This window comes from Macaca fascicularis, chromosome 13 (genome assembly GCF_037993035.2).
Source record: "Macaca fascicularis isolate 582-1 chromosome 13, T2T-MFA8v1.1".
Classification (NCBI taxonomy): domain Eukaryota; kingdom Metazoa; phylum Chordata; class Mammalia; order Primates; family Cercopithecidae; genus Macaca; species Macaca fascicularis.
The window spans coordinates 47,369,568-47,391,248 of NC_088387.1; the positions used below are offsets into that span (position 1 = coordinate 47,369,568).

General features: G+C 47.0%; 2 protein-coding genes across 6 annotated transcripts in view; one reads left to right on the forward strand and one right to left on the reverse strand.

Moving 5' to 3' along the window:
• Positions 1–18,710, forward strand: part of M1AP (meiosis 1 associated protein) — a 96,107-nt gene extending 77,397 nt beyond the window's left edge. For 2 of the 4 annotated variants that reach the window (XM_005575499.5, XM_045369016.3), the window contains exons 7-11: positions 872–1,013; positions 14,035–14,241; positions 15,934–16,074; positions 16,524–16,580; positions 17,365–18,710. In XM_005575499.5, the coding sequence (XP_005575556.1) occupies positions 872–1,013; positions 14,035–14,241; positions 15,934–16,074; positions 16,524–16,580; positions 17,365–17,523 (706 nt within the window). In that variant the 3' untranslated portion in view covers positions 17,524–18,710. Of the gene's footprint in view, positions 1–871; positions 1,038–14,034; positions 14,242–15,933; positions 16,075–16,523; positions 16,581–17,364 lie in introns of those variants that run through there. The other 2 variants (XM_045369017.3, XM_065527541.2) reach the window with 2 other exon arrangements.
• DOK1 (docking protein 1) lies at positions 18,699–21,482 on the reverse strand. Of its 2 annotated transcripts, XM_005596030.5 has the most exons (5): positions 21,388–21,482; positions 20,753–21,052; positions 20,534–20,627; positions 20,140–20,324; positions 18,699–19,922 (listed from the first exon to the last, which is right to left on the reverse strand). In XM_005596030.5, exons 1-5 carry the CDS (start codon positions 21,445–21,447, stop codon positions 19,197–19,199), a joined length of 1,365 nt encoding a protein of 454 aa, XP_005596087.3. In that variant the 5' UTR covers positions 21,448–21,482; the 3' UTR covers positions 18,699–19,196. The 2 variants fall into 2 exon arrangements, with proteins under 2 accessions (XP_005596087.3, XP_045224949.2); XM_045369014.3 differs by lacking the exon at positions 20,140–20,324.
• Positions 21,483–21,681: the final 199 nt, after the last annotated feature.

Sequence of the window (21,681 nt, forward strand, 5' to 3'; positions counted from 1 at the left end):
TCCAAGGGAACCTCCCCAATCCATGCAAATGCTATTCTTAGTGGTTCTGTGACTAGGAGGTCCAGAGATAGATGGTATCTCTTAAGTGTCAGGCAGGCAAGAGTCAGTTCCAAAGTAGCAGTTACAGCTACGGCATGAGGAAGCAAAGACAGGCTACTCAGCATGTGGAGGCTAAATGTGCAGATGGTGGGAGAAGCGCTACAGTAGAACATGCTGAGGTCTGCATGAGGATTGTTTTTCTTTTGACTCATTAGAAAGGTGTTTATCCATTCAGTAAATGTTTACTGAATAACTACTTTGTTTAAGCATCAGGACAGAGATCCAACCTTCAAGGAGTAAGTGGTACGTAGGATCTACCCCTGCCCCCTCCCATTTCTCTAACTACTAGAATTCCTTCTTCCAGGAGAACCAATTGTAGAAGAGAATTAGCAGGCCAGGCATGGTGGCTCATGCCTGTAATCCCAGCCACTCTGGGAAGCTGAGGCAGGAGGATCGCTTGAGCCTAAGAGTTCAAGGCTGCAGTGAGTTATAATCGGACCACTGCACTCCAGCCTGGGTAACAGAGCAAGCCCTTATCTTGAAGAAAAAAAAAAAAGCACACACACACACAATGAATTAGCAATGATGGCAGAGTCCACTTCAACTCTTCCCAGTTGCTACCACTGTGCCCATGCAAAGGTTCCTGAACTTTGACGATCTTCTGTGTGCTAGATACTATGCTAGATGCTGGCCATACAAAGATGGATAGTTCACAGACACTAATTTAAAAGCTTTCACAGTAGCATCTTAGAGTTAAGCTGAATTGAAGTGGATCTAGGTAGAGGTTCCAGATATCACTAAGGAGTCTTTCACTGTAATTATCTCTTCCTAGGGCTTTAAAATCTAGCGGGCTCTGTGAGTCATTGACATATGGACTCCCATTCATCCTCAGACCTACAAGCTGTTGGCAGCTGGACTGGGATGAGCTAGAGACAAATCAGCAACATTTCCATGCTTTGTGTCACAGCCTGCTGGTGAGTACCCATGTCCCCAGGTGAAAAAGAAGAATCATTTTTAAAGTACCAACCACAGAAAAGCAGCTAACTAACTCTGCCCAATCCTAAATCTGCCTCAACCCTCAAGAGGACAGAAAAAACTGGATATACTCTGAAATTTGGAGTAAATATGACTTGCCTTTTGTTGGTTTCATGCTATAGAGAATAATTCCTGAATTCAGTTATACAACACTAAACTTGAAAATTCCCTATTTGTAAGCTTAACATTTAAATGGCAACAGGGAATTTTCCATAAGTACCTGTATTTTAAAACCTACTTCCTTCCTAACACTGTGATAGACATTATGGTTCATTTAAATGAAGAGCACTTAGTCTGTGCCAGACATTGTGTCAAGCCCTAGATATGTATTCTGTAGTGACCTAAAAGACATTAACTATGACCTCAAGAAACCCACTCTCCAATGGAAGAAACAGAAATGTATATATTCTTAATTATGAGAAGTTTATAAAGGAAAAGAAGAGGCTGCTATAAGAAAGCCTGTCTATAAAATTGACATTTAAACTAAGACCTACAAGATAAGTGAGAATTAACCAGGTGAAGGGTGGCAGGAAGAGCATTCCAGGTGTAGGGAAAGGCATGTGCAAAGACCCTAAGGCTGGAAAGAGCTGAGAGAAAAATCAAGAACAGAAAAGCCATTGTGACTGAAACAGGGAGGAAGGGAGAGAGTGACAAAAGGTAGGGTTAGAGAGGTGAGCAGGGGTCAAATCATGCAAAGCTTTGTAGGCCAAATTAAGGATTTGGACTTAAGGAAACAAATCATGAGAAATAACATTATCTATTTAAGTTTTTAAAATATTACTTGGGCAGAAATTTGGAAATGAACTTGCAGAAGCAAAAATGGAAACATGAAAATGAGATAGGAGGGTATTGCAGTAGTCTAGGCAAGAGACAGTGGTGATTCGGACTAGAACATTGCAAGTCAAGATGAGATGAGCAAACCAATTAGAGAAATATTTTAGAATTGTTTCTTGGCCTTTTGGCTATGACCAAGTGTAGAAATATTTCAGAGACAGGATTGTCAGAACTTGTTTGAGAGATTGGATATAGTGAGTGAGAAACAGGAAGTATCAAATAACTGCCCAGTTTCTGACTTGAACTAGATGGATGTCATTCCCTGAAATGGAAAAAATAAAAGCAGTCACATGAAACTAACACAACACTTAGCAAAATTAAAACAACTGCAAATAGAATGCAAAGACAGATATAGAATGAAGGTTTGACCTAGTAGGATGATGAGGACAGCACAGCAATGCATCTCTTTCACTATCAGAAGCAGACTTCTTTTTTTCCTGTTTCAAAGCCCACACTCCCCTTTAGGTCCGCCCACTGAGTTCCTGTTTCCTGTCTGAAGAACACCCATCTCCTGTCTTTGCAGAGCAGAGACAACGGAGCCGTTGTAACTGTTAGTGCCCGACAGCTCAGTTCACTATTTACTCCACCCAGTTCCTCAGAATCTGAGATGATACATCACTTGGGAAGAATTTCTCCCAGGTGGCTTCAATACATTCTTACAGTATTTGATATTTTAAACATACACTGACATTTTAATACACTGCTAGAGAGGGTGTAAATTTTCTGGAAAATGATACCCTTTCCTTTTGCTGGGAATGTAGCCCAAGAAAACAGTCAGGAAAGGGAGCGAAGATATGTACCAGCATGTTCATCTTAGTGTTATTTACAATGGCGAAAAATTGGAAACAACTCAAATGTCCTAAGTAGGGGAAAAGTTATAGGAAGTATAACCTGGTGTGGTGACTCATGCCTGTAATCTCAGCATTTTGGGAGTCCAAGGCAGGTGGATCACTTGAAGCCAGGAGTTCAAGACCAGCCTGGCCAACATGGTGAAATCCCATCGCTACTAAAAATGCAAAACGTAGCTAGGCATAGTGGCACGCCCCTGTAATCCCAGCTACTCGGGAGGCTGAGACATAAAAATCACTTGAACCCGGGAGGCGGAGGTTGCAGTGAGCCAGAGTGCACCACTGCACTCCAGCCTGGGTGACAGAGCAAGACCCTGTCTCAAAAAATAGTTATAATAGGCCGGGCATGGTGGCTCACGCCTGTAATCCCAGCACTTTGGGAGGCCAAGGTGGGTGGATCACAAAGTCAGGCATTCGAGACCAACCTGGCCAACATAACGAAACCCCATCTCTACTAAAAATAAAACAAGATAAATTAGCTGGGCGTGGTGGCAGGCACCTGTAATCCCTGCTACTTGGGAGGCTGAGGCAGGAGAATCGCTTGAACCTGGGAGGCAGAGGTTGCCGTGAGCCGAGATTGTGCCACTGCACTCCAGCCTGGGCAACAGTGTGAGACTCTGTCTCCAAAAAAAAAAAAAAAAAAGTAATAATAAGGATAGGAAAAAGTATTCCCTTCCATCCTGGCTTACCTACACAAGATTAGAGTCTCCCTGCCACTAAACTCAGGGTCTGAGGATCTGCATTTATCTCTCTATCTATTTATCAGATATTTACTGACCACTGTGTGCCAAGCACTGTTGTAGGGATGAAGAGACCTCTTTTTTTTTTTTTTTGAGACGGAGTCTCGCTCTGTCGCCCAGGCTGGAGTTCTGTGGCGTGATCTCGGCTCACTGAAAGCTCCGCCTCCCTGGTTCACGCCATTCTCCCGCCTCAGCCTCCCGAGTAGCTGGGACTACAGGCGCCCGCCACCATGCCCGGCTAATTTTTTGTATTTTTAGTAGAGACAGGGTTTCACCGTGTTAGCCAGGATGGTCTCGATCTCCTGACCTCAGGATCTGCCCGCCTTGGCCTCCCAAAGTGCTGGGATTACAGGCGTGAGCCACCACGCCCGGCTGAGACCTCTTTATTAGTCTTCTGTCATGGAAAAGGACAGGGATGTAGTTGACCTGTCACTAGTAGATACCCATATTTTGGAGCATTTACTAAGTGGTAGTCACTTAACCAGGTGTTTTGCATACTTTACCTCATTTAATCCTCACAATACTCTGTGAAGTAGGGATTGTTATCCCAACTTTTGCAGATGCAGGAGGCTGAGTCCTAAAAAGACCAAGTGAGTTACCAAAGGTCACACGGCTGCCAAAGTAGTCTTGTCAGAATTTGAGGACCTAGCTCATACGTGTAATCCGAGCACTTTAGGAGGCCAAGGCAGAAGGATAACTTGTGCCCAGGAATTCAAGACTAGCCTGAGAAACAGAGTGAAACCCTGTCTCTATTAAAAATTAAGAAATTAGCCAGGAGCAGTGACTCATGCCTGTAGTCCCAGCTACTCGGGAGTCTGAGGTGGAAGGGCTCGCCTGAGCGCAGGAGTTCAAGGCTGCAGTGACCCACGATTGCACCGCTGCACTCTGGGTGACAGAGGGAGACCCTGTCTGAGGGGGAAAAAAAAGAAAGAAAATTTAAAAAGAATTTGAACATAGTTCTGTTGACTACAAAGCCCATGTTTTTAACTTATTTGCTGAACTCCCTACTCTGGATGTAGCCAGATAAATACAGACTATAACACTGAAGCTAATTCTCCCTTCGCTTACACCCTATGCTTCTGTACTTCAGCGGAGCTGAACTCACTTAAAATGGCACAGTACTCATAACAGCTGCTTACCCATCTTGTACTGCTGTTCTCTTTACTCTGTTTGGTCCACCTCCTCTAGATTAAAGATCACTCTCCTATTCTGGAAAAGAGAGAAGCAAAACAGTTTTTTTGTTTGTTTGTTTTTTGTTTTTTTGAGAGAGTTTCACTCTTGTTGCCGAGGCTGGAGTGCAATGGCGCGATCTCAGCTCACCACAACCTTCACCTCCTGGGTTCAAGCAATTCTCCTGCCTCAGCCTCCCGAGTAGCTGGGATTACAAGCATGTACCACTACGCCCAGCTAATTTTGTATTTTTAGTAGAGACAGGGTTTCTCCATGTTGGTCAGGCTGGTCACGAACTCCCAACCTCAGTTGATCCGCCCACCTCAGCCTCCCAAAGTGCTGGGATTACAGGCGTGAGCCACCGCGCCTGGCTGCAAAACAGTGTTTAAATGCCTCTTCCTTCTTGCTTTTCACATGACATTTTCTCCAAGCAGCAAAAATCCTGAATGGCAGTATGTTATAGAGTACAAACTTTTCACAAACTTCAGCTCATTAATTCAACACAAATATTTTTAAGTGTGACAAGATTTATTTAGGGTTTTCAGGGTACTATCTGCTATTGTTATTTCTCCCCTTTTTTGGAAAAAGGCCTCAGTTTTAATTATTTTCTTCCCAAAATAAATCACACATTTGGTTACAATTAAAAAAAAAAAAGATTTATTTAGGGTTTTAACCTCCTAAGCCTATTTTTACAAGTTTGCCATGCTTCTTTAACTCCATCTTTGGTTTTTTATTCTTTCATATACCTTTTTCATATGTTCTTTTAAAATCTGACTTCAAGTCAGCTCCCTATTTAACTCTCTTGCTTTCTGTTTTTCATTGTGATGTTCCCCCCCAGCCAAGTTCTCGTTCTAACTTCTGCCTTTCTGTTAATAGCAGCACCGCCATTGTCTAGTCACCCAGGCTTGAAACCTCAGTCACTTTCAGCCATCTCACCCTTTACACCTACTTCATCACTAAGTCACATCAATTTTCCACTCATAACATGAGTTGTTAACTCTCCTTTACTTCCTGTTCCCACTGCTTGTCTCACCAGGACTTCTTCAGTAAACTCCTAACAGGCTTCCCTGCCTCCAATCTCTCTTCTGGTTTTCCCTGCACATTGGCACCAGCTTAATTTCCTTGAAGCATTCCCCTATCACATGTTTTTCTATGTTATCAATATTCAATCACATATTACACCTTGCCTATTCTATCCCTATAGCATCTGTTATCACTATCCTAGTTCAAGCCCTTTTAACCTTTCCTTTAATACTGCAATAATCTCTCAACTTGTCTCAATGCTTTTAGTGCTTCCCATTCCTAGTCCACTTCGCATAATGCCAACAGATTAATCTTTTGATTAGTCTATTCAGCACTGATTCTGCCACTACTCAGCTTAAAAATACTTTGTGGCTTACCATTGTTCATCCATAAAGTCCATATTCCTTAGCCTAATATTCAAGGTCCCACCTTATCTCCCATTATTCCCCTTCGTTAACCATACACTCCAATCAAATTAATATAAAAACCTTAAATTTTTCCGCCTTTGAGCCTTTGTTCATGTTGACCTTTCTCTCATTTCTGTGTGTTCAAATCCTACCCTATCCTGAAAGACCAAGCTCAAGTGGTACTTCTTGAATGAGAGCTCTCCAGTTTCTTCCACTTGTCATTAGACATTTGTATGCTGTTTCTTTTTGGAGAAAAGCATATTTCAAGTAGGTTTTTAAGTATATGATCCTATGTTTGAGATTAAAGTCAAAGATATAATTTGACTACCCAAACTCCAGATTGACATAGTGCCTTTTCTACCACTCCCCCACTTTACTAACCAATTCCTAGGCTTTGGTCAAATTTAGGCCCACAGTAGAAATTCCCCCGTTCTTACTTCTCTTTTTGGAGGAGTCAAGGCAAGGCAGTTTTCTAATATGTTGTAGTAAAATATAATTTGTATTGTCCAGGAAAATCCTGGATTGTGGAATCACATGGCCTTAGGTTCCTGACAGCTTTTTTCATTTTCCAACTGTGTGAACTTAGGCAACTTGCCTACCCTCACTAAGCATTGGGGTATTTATCTATTTGTAACCCTAACAAATGTAATGGCCCCTATGTGGCTTAGTCTCTGCACAAATGGCATATATGGAAGCACTATCAGAGGCCCAAAAGTAAATTTTAAAGTGATTTGTGTATTCAAAGGACAGCAAAGAGGATCTAGTTCATAACCCACGATGACATTTCTCAAATATTCTTCCCCCACCCAATTATCTCTAACCTGAAGCTGTTCCTAGAACCTTTCACACACACAGGTATACATACACACACACACACACACACACACACATATACATACACAAAATATCTCTACCTCCTCAGTCCCTGTTCTCTCTCAATCCTCTTCCTCCCTCTCTTAGCCATATATTATAAATTGACTTAGCCTCTCTGACATAATGTAGTCCTCCTCTCTCTCAGGTCCTGTCTCCTTCTACCTAGTTAAAATACTAAGAACTAAAGCTGATAAAGCTTCTTCTTTAATCAATAGAAGTAGAGTGAGGGAGGGCCGGGCACAGTGACTCACACCTCTAATCCCAGCACTTTGGGAGGCAGAGGCAGGCAGATCAACTGAGGTTAGGAGTTCAAGACCAGCCTGGCCAACATGGTGAAACCTCATCTCTACTAAAAATGTAAAAATTAGCTGGTGGTAGTGGTGCATGCCTGTAATCCCAGCTACTTGGGAGGCTGAAGCACGAGAATCACTTGAACCGAGGAGGCGGAGGTTGCAGTGAGCCGAGATCACGCCATTGCACTCCAGCCTGGCAGCCTGGGTGACAGAGTGAGACTCCATCTCAAAACAAAAAAAGAAAAAAAAAGTAGAGTAAGGGAGAAGGTGCATGACACACACATTGGTAACTATTGTCCCATCACATATAAAATATAGACAATAAAATATACCTCATGTGGTTTTTAAGATGATTAAATATTGGGTGTGTAAAGCACCCAGCACATGTCTAGCACATGATTTCCACACAGTGGTTGGCTAGCAGTTCTACAGTTTCCATTTGTTTCTATTTTTGTAGATTCTAATTCTCTGAAGAAATTCTCCATATTTTCATCTAATTTCTTTTTTTTTTCTTTTCTTTTCTTTTTTTTTTTAGACAGAGTCTTGCACTGTTGCTTAAGCTAGAGTGCAGTCGTGTGATCTCGGCTCACTGCAAGCTCCACATCCTAGGTTCACTCCTTTCTCCTGCCTCAGCCTCCTAAGTAGCTGGGACTACAGGCGCCTGCCACCACACCCGGCTAATTTTTTGTACTTTTAGTAGAGGCAGGGTTCCACCGTGTTAGCCAGGATGGTCTCGATCTCCTGACCTCATGATCCGCCCACCTTGGCCTCCCAAAGTGCTGGGATTACAGGCATGAGCCACCACGCCTGGCCCTAATTTCTTAAATATACTAATCATGGTAATTTTAAGGTTCTTGTCACCTAACCCCAATACCTGGATCACTTATGTATTTGTTTCTATTGTCTCTTTTTTCTCTTGGTGTTCAGACATGTGGCACATGTCTTTTGTCACACCTGGCAATAACATATATAAATAAATTGTAGAGACTCCAGCTGGTGTTAGCTTTCTCTAGAGAGGGCTCACCCTTCCCACACTAGGCAGATAGAGTGGTGGCTGAGCATCCTGTTTCACTAGAAACTGTGCTGAGTCAAGGCTGGGCTGCAGTCCTGCTAATGCTCAATCTATCCAGGGTTTGTTCCTGGCCCTCCAGAGTTTTCCACTGAAAGCCTGGTGTATTATGTGTATCCCCTCCCTTTGGAAGGTCCCACCTCTAATCACTGGCGCCCAAGTCTGCTCAAACATTCTACTTTTTGGAATCTTTCTCCTTAAGTGTTTTTGCCTTTTGTTCCATGCAGCCCTAATATTTGGCAAATGTGTTTGGGGGAAAATTAACTTGATTCCCATCCCTTCCCACCACCAAGGCTCCACCAAAAAATCTGCTAGTTTCTCTGTTCTCCTATACTTGCCTCCACAGGTGGAAGTCTTGGATTTTCAGCTCCTCCAGCCACCACTACCAGCATGCCCTCTGTCCCAGAATCAACATATACTCCCAGGGTATAAGCAGCTGCAATAATTCCCTCATCTCTGTGGACTCTTCCTTCTCTAGAGACTTAGATACCTCTAGATCTCATTGCCTCAGCAACTCCTTAATGCCTTCCAACAAATTATCCAGCTTTTCTGATTGTTCTAGGCAGGAGAACCAGTCTGCCTCTGGCCACTCCAACCCACTTAGATGCAGAAGTAGATGTTTATTAAATGCTCATTTATTCCCCCTTTGCTATCTGTTCAGACATACAGCACATCTTCTAAGTTCCCCTTAGCCATTTGGCTGGCTTCACCATATTTTCATTTTCAGGCTCGTGGATTTCCTTACAAGTGTGGGTATAGCTCAGTTTATTCAACCACTGCCTCTTCACTTGCGCTTTTTTTTTTTTTTTTGAGCAGTTCTTCTGAACAGAGTTCACATTGCCATAATTAAGTCGTAATGATTAGTGCCAACCCACCAGTCCTCATCGACTATAAATGTTGTGTAACTTTTCAAATTACATTTTACACATACTCTAAGCCTTCGTCAATCACAGCCTTGTTATTTCATTCCCTGATTTTTCACTTGAAAATTTTTTCTGTCTTCCTCATAGATTATTTTGCTGTATTCAGGTATTTCCTTGCTTTTCCTCGGAAAATGATCACTTCATCAGATAGGCAAGACTTTTCCCAGTCTTTTCTGAAAAATATGTATTGTCCACCACTCCCATAAATGTCACTCTTAGATTAATACAGACCACAAGAGAGCTATGTGTTTTGGCAGCATTCTTTGGAGCTTTTATAGATCTATATCTAAGAATTATTCAAGTATTTTTAATTTAACCAAGTTAAATAAACATTCATAATTAAATGTATTTTTAATTTTGAAAAGTTAACACTTCATGGTGCTTACCATGTACCTGACACAGTTCTAAACACTTCACAGCTACTAACTTATTTTATCCCCATAACCATTCTCTGAAGTAAGAATTATTATCCCTGTTTTACAGATGAGGAAACTGAGGCCCAGAGAGTAAATGGTAGAGTTGGGATTGAAAGGCTGGCTTCAGGCCCCAAACTCTACACCACTCTACAGCTCCGTGAAATTTATCAGCATATTGATTGCAGGAGTGCTCTGAAATATATTCACTACTCAATAAGCCACAGACAGCTTCACCCACATTTTATATCAGGAAAAGCTATGGGGCTCCCTTCTAGCAAAAGTGGGTGGTTTGTATTTCTGTGAGCTTATCTAATCCTGGCTGTTTTATTGCCCTATTTTATTTTTCTTTTGCCCAGTCCCCATAATTATTTATTTTATCTTTTTATGCTGTTCCATTTTTCTAAACTGGCGTAGCTGTTTTGTGGAATGTGGTAGGAAATAAATATATAAATAAAATTAATTTTTTCCAAGTCTTTATGAGATCAATCTATCCATTGCCAGGAAAATATCATTTCTATTACCAAATCTTGCTGTATAGTCCTAGTTATGTAGCTAGTGACTCACTTTCCACATCCTCATTTCAATTACAAAGTCATATCTGTGTGAGCTAGAAAAAGAAATGAAAATACCACCTAGGTCTTTCAGTTTCCTACTTAAAATGTCAGAGTCTCTGGAGACACATTCCAGAGCTTTACAGTCCATGTCTGCCCTAATTGGCCACAGAAGTTACAGGATTCAAGCCATGATGTGTTCAGCAGGAGTCTAAGTACATAGGCAATGAGCCAGTTGGGCTATAACTGGGTGGGGAAACGGAAAGTCCTTGGTTAAATAGGCGAAGACTCAAGACCAAGAATCCAAGCTGAGAGTGGGGTGATGGCAGGTCAGGAGCCATTCGAGAACAGAATGAGGTTAGAGTGTAGCATCTGGGCGGGTCAGGGGATGGACAGGTGCTAGAACAGCAGCCTAGCATGAGTCAGTGGGCTTCCTGTGACCCAGCTTTGTCTGTTTCTCTTGCTTCATCTTTCACCTACGCCCCTCGCATCCTCCACCCCAGCCACACTAATAAATGACTGAATGTTCTCCAAATATGCTGAACTGTTTCACACCTCCACACCTTTTTTCATGCTGTTCCCTTCCTCTTGCCTCTGTCCACCTGACAAGTATCTACTCATTTTTTTCTAGATGCTGCTTAAATAATTTCACTACGAAGCCTTTCTTGCCTCCACCACAGCCTGTCTCCATTCATCTTTCTTGCCTTTCCACACCCATGTATTTGTTGCCACATCTATCTAGACCTTTTGCACCATAGCTCTCTGATATGAGAAATGTCACATTACTATATTTTTTCTAAATCAAATTTAGAAAACATTGGTTCCCAAGGGCCAGGATGTTGACACACTCAATATCTTTATGGGTGCCTCTCCCCCTAGAATCATACCCAAAATCCAAGGAGCTTAAAACAGGTCAGAAAATGTGGGAAATGGCCTTCTGGTCTTCAACACACCTCCCAGGACAATACTGAATAGAAGTAGCAAGAGCAGACATCTCTGCCTTGTTTCTGATGATACAGGCAGAGAATCCACTCTTTCACCACCACATATGAGGTTAGCTGTGGAATGCAATGGCACCATCTCGGCCAACAGCAATCTCCGCCTCCCAGGTTCAAGCCATTCTCCTGCCTCAGCCTCCGGAGTAGCTGGGATTACAGACATGCACCACCATGCCCAGCTAATTTTGTATTTTTAGTGGAGACGGGGTTTCTCCATGTTGGTCAGGCTGGTCTCGAACTCCGGACCTCAGGTGATCCGCCCACCTCGTCCTTCTAAAGTGCTGGGATTACAGGCGTGAGGCACCGTGACCGGCCAATAAATTCTTAATAGACAAAAAATTCACAAGCAAATGCAGGAATCAATGTAAAAATAGAAGATTTAAAACAATACTAATAATCCAAATCCTGAGCCCCTGAGCCCCATCAGAAGTTACTTAAGCCAACTGAAATGGAGTCCCCTGAAACTTCCTGGTTACTATCCCTTCCAGGCTTAAACAGGCCATGTCCTCAGAGCAGTGGCAGTTCCCCCCCGCCCACCCACATACACACACACCATGATTTCTATACCATTTATTCCCAGTGTGATGGATTCTAAGCATCAAGCTGACTTTCCTGCACATTTGAATTTGTTCTTCAGGAAGACAGCACATCTCTAGATAGAAGCAAAGCACTAAGCAAGCATGAACTTCTGAAGGCATGCATAAAGCTCTTGGCACAGTACCTGGTGCCTGATAAGCATTCCATTAAAGTTTGTAATTATGATTATGACTAATTTTCCCATGCCCAAATCATCTGCCCCACCCCTGAAACCTTCTAATGAGGATGCATCATGCCTCCCGAATTATCAGTCAAGTCCTACCCCACAAAGGTCAGCAACCACAGGAATGGTACATACCTGTTTTTCTTGGAGATGTTAACAGGTTTCCTACCACTTGCTGTGCCTACCAGACCTCCTCAGAGCTCCACACTGCACAGAATGATGACACTGCTTCAAAGTGCAGAGCCTCCCCTATGACCACCCCAGCACCTCCCCGCTGGGGTCTAACTCTAATGGTACAGCAAGTATTTTCTGTCTCACTGTGTCTCTTTCTATTTGTCTTCCCCAAGACACTGATACTCCTCTTTCTCTGAAAATCTTTTCCCCTGCTTTGCCTTTCCTATTTTTTTATTTGTCTCAACTTTTCATATAAGAGTTGCCAGAACTCATTGTGTTTTCTTCCATCTTATGTAGCAGGGAGGTTGTTATGGTTTGTACCAGATGTAACTAACAATCACCCCCAGTAAGAGGACACAGTTTGAGATGATTATAATAGTTCTAACTCCATATTTCCTGGAGTTTTGTGGTTTTTGTTGAAAAGCTACCACAAAAAATTGCCTCATTTTCATGGCTCATTTAAAAGGATACACCTACGAAATCTTCTCAGAAGTCTGGTTGTCTCTTATTCTTACCCATGCCCTAACCTCTGCCATCTCCATGGCATATGGCAAAGTGCCACCCTCTGTTCCATAATACCCGTCATCCACAGCGGCACTGCCCCCAGCATCCTGACTCTTCTTGTCCTGTGATCGGCTAAGATGATCTCAAGGGCCCTGCACCCACCCACCTCTCCCTCTGCTCTTTCTTTATTTATGTTTTTTTTTATTTTTTGAGACAGTTTCGCTCTTATTACCCAGGCTAAAGTGCAATGGTACAATCTTGGCTCACTGCAACCTCTGCCTCCCAGGTACAAGCGATTCTCCTATCTCAGCCTCCCAAGTAGCTCGGATTACAGGCATGTGCCACCAGGCCCAGCTAATTTTTTTGTATTTAGTAGAGACGGAGTTTCACCATGTTAGTCAGGCTGGTCAAGAACTCCTGACCTCAGGTGATCCACCCGCCTTGGCCTCCCAAAGTGCTGGATTACAGGTGTGTGCCACCGCTCCCGGCCCTGCTCTCTCTTTCTCCTCCCACTTTGCAGGCTGCTTTCACTGCCTTCTCTCTATCTGTCTATCTATCAATCATCTATCTATCTTTATTTATTTAATTTTTTGTAGAGTCTTGGTATGTTGCACAGACTGGTCTTGAACTCCTGGGCTCAAGCAGTCTTCTTGCCTTGGCCTCCCAAAATCCTGGGATTACAGATGTGAGCCACCACATCTGGCCTTACTACCTTGTACACTCTCTGGACATTCCAGGGATATTCCCCAGTCAGCCCGTTCTAATCCCAGTTGTTAACAAACCAGACTTTATTACCCTCAAAAGAAGAACTGAATTTCTACAACAGACAACACTTCATACAAGTCTTGGTTTCAAGATACTGCTTTTTTCTTTTTCCTTTTGAGACAGACAGGGTCTCACTCTGTCACCCAGGCTGGAGTGCAGTGGTACAATCATGGCTCACTGCAGCCTTGATCTGCTAGGCTCAAGGGATCCTCCCACCTCACCCTCCTGAGTAGCTAGGAGTATAGTCACGCACCATGGGCTTCAAGACTCTGTTTTTAAGAATTATAATTCTTAAAAGTCCACATGTAGTGTTGAATATGGTAGGCCCCTCTGGGATGAACATCTACTTCAAGTTACAGGGCATTTCTTAACTTTTCTCTCCATTGTTGACCCTTTTATGTACTCTCTCTGGCATATCCCAGACCAGGCAGGAAGAGTAGTACCTCGTGATATTGATGATTCAAGCAGGAAGTCCCTCCCTACCAGGGCCAAAGTTAAATGGCTCTGCCCCCTCAGCACCCCTGGAAGTCAGGGAAACTTCAATTGGGACTGATCCTCAAATCATGCCATAGACTAAAGATGAACCAGTATTTCTGTATGTCCTTGTTTCAGAAAAGAGAATGGCTGCTGTTAGCCAAGGGGGAACCACTGGGCCCAGGACACAGCCAGAGAATTCCTGCCAGCACCTTCTATGTGATCATGCCATCACGCTCCCTCACACTGCTGGTGAAGGCGGTGGCCACACGGGAACTGATGCTTCCCAGCACCTTCCCCCTGCTACCTGAGGACCCACGTGATGACAGTCTTAAGAATGTGGAGGCAAGTGGAGCCCAGATCTCATGGGACAGATCTAGAAGCGAATGGAGTTTGAGAAAGGGAGGAGGGAGAGGAGTGAGCCCAGGAGGGAATGGATGGGGAGCTGAGGAAGGAGTGTGGTAAGACAGTAAGAAGAGAAAGCAAGAATAGGCAATGATGCCAGAAGAAGGAAGTAAACACTTAGATGATGGCAGCAGGGTAAGGAGTGAAATAGAATGGAGGCTGGGTTGAGGGAAATGAGACTTGAGAGGAAAAAACTGGGAGAGAAAAGGGATATTGGCATCAGTGATGACTGGGAATTAGAGTCATCCTAGAGGACTCACGACATGCACACGGACCTGAAATCTGAGGAATAGGTGGCTGTGAAGGAGAAAAGGGAGCATCACAGAGTAGAAGCCTGATGGCAGGCCAGGGCACAGGGAAGCAGGGGAGGAAGCCACAGCACCGGCAGCTCCAGCTCCTGGGGATGCACTGGACACTTGTTTTGTCGGTTTTGTCTTTGCACAGACTGGTTCTCCTGCCCCCACCTCCTCCCCAGAGAGGAGATTGTGATGTTAGACAAGGGAGAGCAGAACATTGGGAGGGAAAGGAAAGGAGAAGACAACAGCGGAAGACAGAAGAAAAAAGAAAGGAGAAGGGTGTAAAAGGAGACCCAAAAAATCATTCTTTGTATGGGTTTTCGTGTCTTTGTGTGTTTATTTTTTGAATGTGTCAGCGCTTGGGTCTCCAAATTGGTGGCAGTGGGTATAGATGTGCCTGTGCATATCTGTGCTGGTGTATTCTTAGGGGTCTAACTTTCTGCATTGCATGTGTGCATATGTGTATACCTGTGTTGCGCTCATTTATGTTTGTTGAGAAAAGGAGGAAAAGGCAGCCAATGTAGGTGCCCAAAATAGGAAGGGCTTCAAAATGAGACGAGATGGATGTAGATGCAAAGGCCATTTTTTCCTCCTCCTCCTCCTCCTCCTGGGATCTGGATTCTCTACATTTGCTCTGCTAGTCTCCCCAGGCTAAGGGTGGGAGGGATGGCTCTGGGTAGGGAGAACTGGAACCACATTGCTGCTGGCTCGCTGGCTTAAACGCAGCAAGGACAAGGCCTGGGATTGTACTCTTGGCTTGGCGGCCACAGAGACACAGAGAGAGGTGGGCACAAATGGCCATGGCCCGCTCAGCGTCTCACTTTGGGGCCAGTGGTTCCTGGCACAGGATGTTGTGGCCGGAAAACCTGACTGCACAGGAATGTTGTACTCCTGTATCCCCTCCTCCCTTTCCATTCAGCTCAGCTCACCTCCAGGCTGAGAACTCCATGTACTCGCCTTGCAGGCTGTGAGCACCCCGCCCTGCTGTGTAGCCCGCTGACACACTCTCCCTCCGTGCTCACAGGGGATCCCTTGTAGCATTCATGTGCGCCGGCCCCCTCAGAACCCCTGGACATGCGTCTTGGGGCCAGAGTGTTCAGTGTTCCTAACCACTTAGGGTTTTTCCTACTTCTCCTACCCATGCCTGGCCCTTACATCACAAGCACTGGACCTCAGGCCAGAACACCCAGTGGGACAGCATCTATTTCACAGCCTTCATGGCAGCCCTGGGGTTTCACACTTCCTCCAGCCCCTCACACTTCTGGATCACTGCCTGACATCTTGTGTTCTGTGACCTCAAGTTCCCTGGGTAAGGCCCCTCTTTTCTTTTCCTCAGAGCATGCTGGATAGCCTGGAGCTGGAGCCCACCTACAACCCCTTGCAGGTTCAGAGCCACCTGTACTCACACCTGAGCAACATCTATGCCAAGCCTCAGGGGCGGCTCCACCCACACTGGGAGAGCCGAGCCCCGAGAAAGGTACCACTCCTCTCCTTCCCTCCTCTTCCTTATTTCCCCTCCCTCCCCTTCATGCCCAGAGTCCTAGAAAGCCCTCCTCCCCCATCCCAACACCACCCCCATCCAAGGGAGTAGCCCTCTTCCTGGATCCCACCCCTGGTGGAAGGGAAAATTAGAACTCTTACTGGGTAGGGAGGCCTGTTTGCTAGGGCATTTACATATGATAATGTTTAGGTGTTTTAATTGTAGTGTTTATGATAACTCATTAGTCATTTACCAGACTATTGTCCCATTAAGCAAACTGGCTACACAGGAACTACGACCACAGTCCTCCTGAAAGAAAAGGCTGAAGGAAAGGTGGGAAAAGAAATGCCCAAGGGATGGGAAATTAATATTTATAGAGCACCAGTCATTTGCCAGGTTTTATGATAAGTGCTTGCTCATATATTTTTCTCATTTAATCCTCACAGCATCCCTGCAAGGTACGTGTTTGCTCATTTATAGATGAGGAAAGGAGGCTGACCAAGGTTAGTAACTCGAGAGGACTCCCATGACTGGGATTGAAGACAGTTGGGGTTGAAGAGGGAAGAATGATTGAGGATGGAGAAATATTTTTATGAGACCCATGTTCTATATAATATTTGGGCTTCCTTCTGCCCTTATTAACTTTTTCTCAGTTTCTTAGTAACACAGCCTTTAGAAAAATTCTCATTTTGGGCCAGGCATGGTGGCTCATGCCTATAACTCCAGCACTTTGGAAGGCCGAGGCAGGTGGATCGCTTGAGCTCAGGAGTTTGAGACCAGCCTGGGCAACATGGCAAAACCTCGCCTCTACAAAAATACAAAAAATTAGCTGGGAGTGGTGGTGCTCACTGTAGTCCCAGCTACCTGGGAGGCTAAGGTTGGGGGATTGCTTGAGCCCAGGAGGTTGTGGCTGCAGTGAGCCAAGATTGTGCCACTGCACTCCAGCTTGGGTAACAGAGCAAGTTCCTGTCTTAAAAAAAAAAAAAAAAAAAAAAAAGTCATTTTGTCTTAGCTAAAATTACAGGATTTCATTTTCAAACTAGAGGTAGGAGCAGGGGCTACCACAAGTTAGCTGCTGGGCAAGCTGCCAGAGGTAGGACACTGGGCAAGGAGATAGGCACTGTGGAGGCTGGGCTCAAGGGACTCCAGATCACTGTCCTGGGCCTTGAGGCTGTCACTCCAGGGATGGGACTTACGAAAGAGTTAGGACAGGAAGCCCAACAGAGAATGGGATAGGTGCTCAGAAACTCTGATCTTCAGAGAAGACTCTGGTTGCTCTCTTTGCAGACTGGGCAGTTGCAGACCAACCGAGCTCGAGCCACTGTGGCCCCCCTGCCTATAACTCCTGTCCCAGGCAGAGCCTCCAAGATGCCAGCAGTCAGCAAATCTTCCTCAGATGCCTTCTTTCTGCCTTCAGAGTGGGAGGAAGATCCCTCAGGGCCCTAAGTCACCAGCACCAGAGCCCAGCTGCCCAGCTTAACTACATCCATGCTCAGGTTCACATAATGGCTATCTGTGTGTGGTCAGACCTGCTTTCTATCCACCTGAGCCTCTGTGAGTGAGGGCTGACTGGGAAACAACAGCCTTCCCCTCCTCTGTTTCGCTGCTGTCCCACTCCTCAAGTCGGGAAGCGACACACCCGAGCCTGTCCCTTCTCCAGCAAGGACTCTCATTTTCTTTTGAATCATTTGATACTGTTTACACAGGTGAAGATTAAACACCCAGTAAGCTTCCACCATTGTTAGGAGCATTCCTAACCCAGAATTTCTTCTTGTAGCTCTGTGTAAGCAGGTGGATGAGGTCAGATCACCTTTGGTAAACAGGACCTCAGGAACAAGGATGAGGTTTTCAAAGCTCATAAAAAACAAGTAGAATTGAAATCCAGGCCTCATTGCAGAGCCTGTGCCCTTCCCGCTACACCACCAGGCGTAAGCCTCCAAAAAGACAAGTGCTTGGTACCTACATGCAAAGTGTGTGTGTTGTGTGGTGGGAGGGCTGCCATACAGCCCAGAACAGGGGAGAGGATGGTGTAAAAAAGACCTACTCCTTTCCTGTTACTCTCTCCCTACATGTACCAACCTTCCTGTTGCTCCCTCCATCCACAGAATAATAGCTACCATTTATAAAATGTTTACTCTGGGCTGGGAGCAGTGGCTCACACCTTTTATCCCAACACTTTGAGAGACTGAGGTGGGATGATCACTTGGGGCCAGCAGTTCGAGACCAACCTGAGCAACACAGTGAGACCCCCATCTCTACATAAAAAATATTTTTAAAAAACCACTCTGTGCTTCAGATTACACTATATACTTATAATGTATCTAATTTCATACAAAAAGCCCTATGAGGTAGGGCCCATTATAGCTTTCCCATTTTACAGAGGGACACAGAGGAAACTGAGGGTTGCAGATGTTATACAACTCACCCAGGGCCACAGAGCTCATGTCTAGCCCAGGGCAGCCTGACTTGACTCCCCAGGCACTGAACCGCCACACTCCTGTTGTTCCCTTCCTGGACGCCTTTCCGTGACTCTCAACACATTCCTTGTTGTCCTCTTGATCCCCACCACACCCAACCCAACCACTGTGTCCCCTCTTTTTCTGTTCACACACATAAACTTCTTAAACCCAAGCTGACTTTAATGAGAATTTTAAAATTTTTAAATAGGTCTCTGGCAAAGAACAATGCAGGAGTAAGAATCCAGGCACAGTCCAACATCTCCCTGAGGCCTCCACATGGGCCCCTCAAACTGCACCCACTCTGACCATGCACCACTTTCCACAGACCTGGTCCCGCAGCTGTCCCTTCCTTTGGGGAAGTGGAGAAGGGACAGCTTTAGGAGGATACAGAGCCCATCCCTCAGCCTTGCCATCTGCCCCACTTCTTAGGACTTCCTGGGATTGTCCTTCCTTTGACTCCCCTACCCTCTGGTCCCCTGGTCTCATACAGCACGGCCCCTCCCACCTTCTGGCTTCTGCTGGTTCTAACCATTTTCTTAGATCCCTAGTGCCACCTCCCCATGGTCCTCCTTAGCCACCTCAGCCTTGCCCTCCTTCTCAGGTAGAGGCCTCTGACTTGACCCCAGTCTTGTCAGTCCCTACTCTAGACAGCTCACAGTCTCAGCTCCCTGAGGCCCCGCTTTTATGGACCTGGCTGTATAGGGCTGAGTTGTAGCTTTTGCTGCCACTGCCAGTTGCAGTACCAGGTTCAGGCTTGGGAGCAGGGAGGGGCTTTGTGCTCCGAGGGGGTGGCACAGCATAGTCATCAGTGGCAGGGTTGTAGGGGAGCTCATAGCCCTCCTCCTTCACCCGGGCTTGGCACCACCATGCATCCTTGGGCTCCCGAGGCAGATCATAAAGGCCCTGGGGAGGGACTGGGGCCAAGCCTTCAGGTTCATCATAGATGGGGTCCTCTTTGGGGTCCGTCAGCTTGGCCTTCAGCAACTGCTGCTGTGCATGCTCAAACAAGTCCCAATAGAGAGGTTTCTTCCGTTGCACTCCCTCTCCTGCCCGGGCAGGGGTGCTGTCCAAGGGGTCTGAGTATAGGGAGTCCTGGGAAGGGCATGGAGCAATTCGCAAGGAGTCTAAGGGCTCAGCGTACAGGGCTGGGGGGCTGTCAAGGAGCTCTTGGGGGCCAGGTGGGGAAGGCAACTTCCCCTCTGCCACCTCCCCTTCATGGGAATCAGCTCTGAGAACATCGTGCCCCTGTCCGGCCTTTCCCTGGGCCTTCTGCCGGTGGATGGCAGTCTCAACTGCCTGGAAGATGTCATTTCCCTGTGCTGTCTGGAAGGTGAAGGTTCCAGGGCCGGAGGGGCAGCGGCGGCCGGCCTCGAAAGAGAACATGACCTGAGGAGGGTAGAGAGGGAAACACATTACCAGGAGCCATCAGAGGAAGTGAGTCACAGGCCTGCACTAGTTAGGGTATCTACAAAGAAGAGACCACCTGGGGTCACCGGGTAGGCAAGAAAGGGGGATCCAAAGGTCAGCGCTTCCCACCTTCTGTCCTGCCCCACCCCTCCCACAGCTGCCCAACCCAGGAAGCCCTCCCGGACAGCCCCTGCACCTTGTCCCGGCCATAGCGACGCAACAGAGTGTAGGGCCAGGACAGAAGTGGCTCCAGTATCTGACTCTGGGCCCCCATGGTCAGGAGAGTCAGCCTCTCAGTCTCCACCCTCAGCACGTAGGAGCCATGCAGGCCACAGCGCTCGGCGGCCTCAGTCCTCTGCACCGTTACCCAGAATTGGGATCCTGGAAGGCATATACGATTAGACAGCTGCTGGGGGAGGGGCGGGGGCAGCAGTGGGGACCCAGAGGACTCATGAGCGTAATGTCCAAGCACTCACTTGGAAGCCAGATCTCAGGGCCTTCCTACTTCCCCATGGGCCCCTGGGTATCCACCCACTTTCCAAAGGCCCTCCTCCTCACTCCATCCCTGCCCCGGCTTCTTAGGCGTCTACCTTCCCAGGTGGGGCTGTACAAGGAGTTCTCCAGCATCTCCAGGGCAGAAAGCTTAGGTGGGTTATCTGAAGGCGCCAGAGTCCAGCTGCCTTTCTGTAGTAGAGAGAGAGCATCGAGAAACCTGTAATTTTCTCAACGGGGAGTGGGTGTCGGTCTGAGCCAGCCCCATTTCTCTGCCTCTGTAACTGCCCCCACCCCACATCGCCGCAGCTCCTCACCGGAAAGGCGTTTCGGCACAGCGTCTGCACCCAGGCTGCACTGGACGGCGCGTCGGCCGCCAGCAAGTGCGAGCGCTGAGCAGTGTCCAGGCGGAAGGCAGTGGCGCCGGGCTCAGGCGGGGTATCCACGGTAACAGGGGCCACACTCACACACTCAGCCAGACGGATCACCTTGCAGTCCAGGCGGCGCGAGCTCCCTCGGCCACCCCCAGAGCTCGACCCCTTATGGTCAAAGAACTCGAGCCGCGCTACGCCGTGAGGACTGGCCGGGTAGAGCACGGCCCATGTCTTCCTCCACCTCTAGGGAGAGAGTGAGAGGGCTGGAGAGTGAGTGGCGTGCGCGGGCGGCCCGGGTCCCGACGGGGAAGGAGGGAGCGGCGCAGGTCGATTTGGGGTCTGGGGCTTCCAAACGGGGGGGCGAAGTTTCCCAAGGAGGATGCCACTCCGTCTCCCCAAGACCAGAACCCCGAGACTAGAGACGCTTCCTGGGAGCGTACAAAGCAACTTCGCAGGACAGTCACAGGCTCTCCAACTGCCCGCGCCGCGCTCCAGCCTGCTGCCCACCTCTCCCTGTTTCTGGGCTCTCTCACCCACTACTAGCCCGGATAAGGTTAGGCATCCGTGCCCCAGACTACCTTGGTCCCAAAGCGCTGACTCTGCAAAAACAGCGGCCCTTCCATCACGGCTCCGTCCATGGCCCCCGGCGGTTCCTTCCGCGCTTCCTGGCCCTGGGGCGGGAGGCGGGGCGGGAGGCGGGGCCGGGTTCCCTGGAGGCGTTTCCGCCCCTCCCCGGCCCCCACCGGCGGCCGCTGGGGGGTCGCGGTGGGGTGAGGGAGAAGAGCGAGAAGGAAGGGTGGAGGCCCCCGGATTAGCCTGGCGCTACCCAGGCCCCTACCCGCCGTCGTAGGGGCGCGCCGGTAGCTCCACCG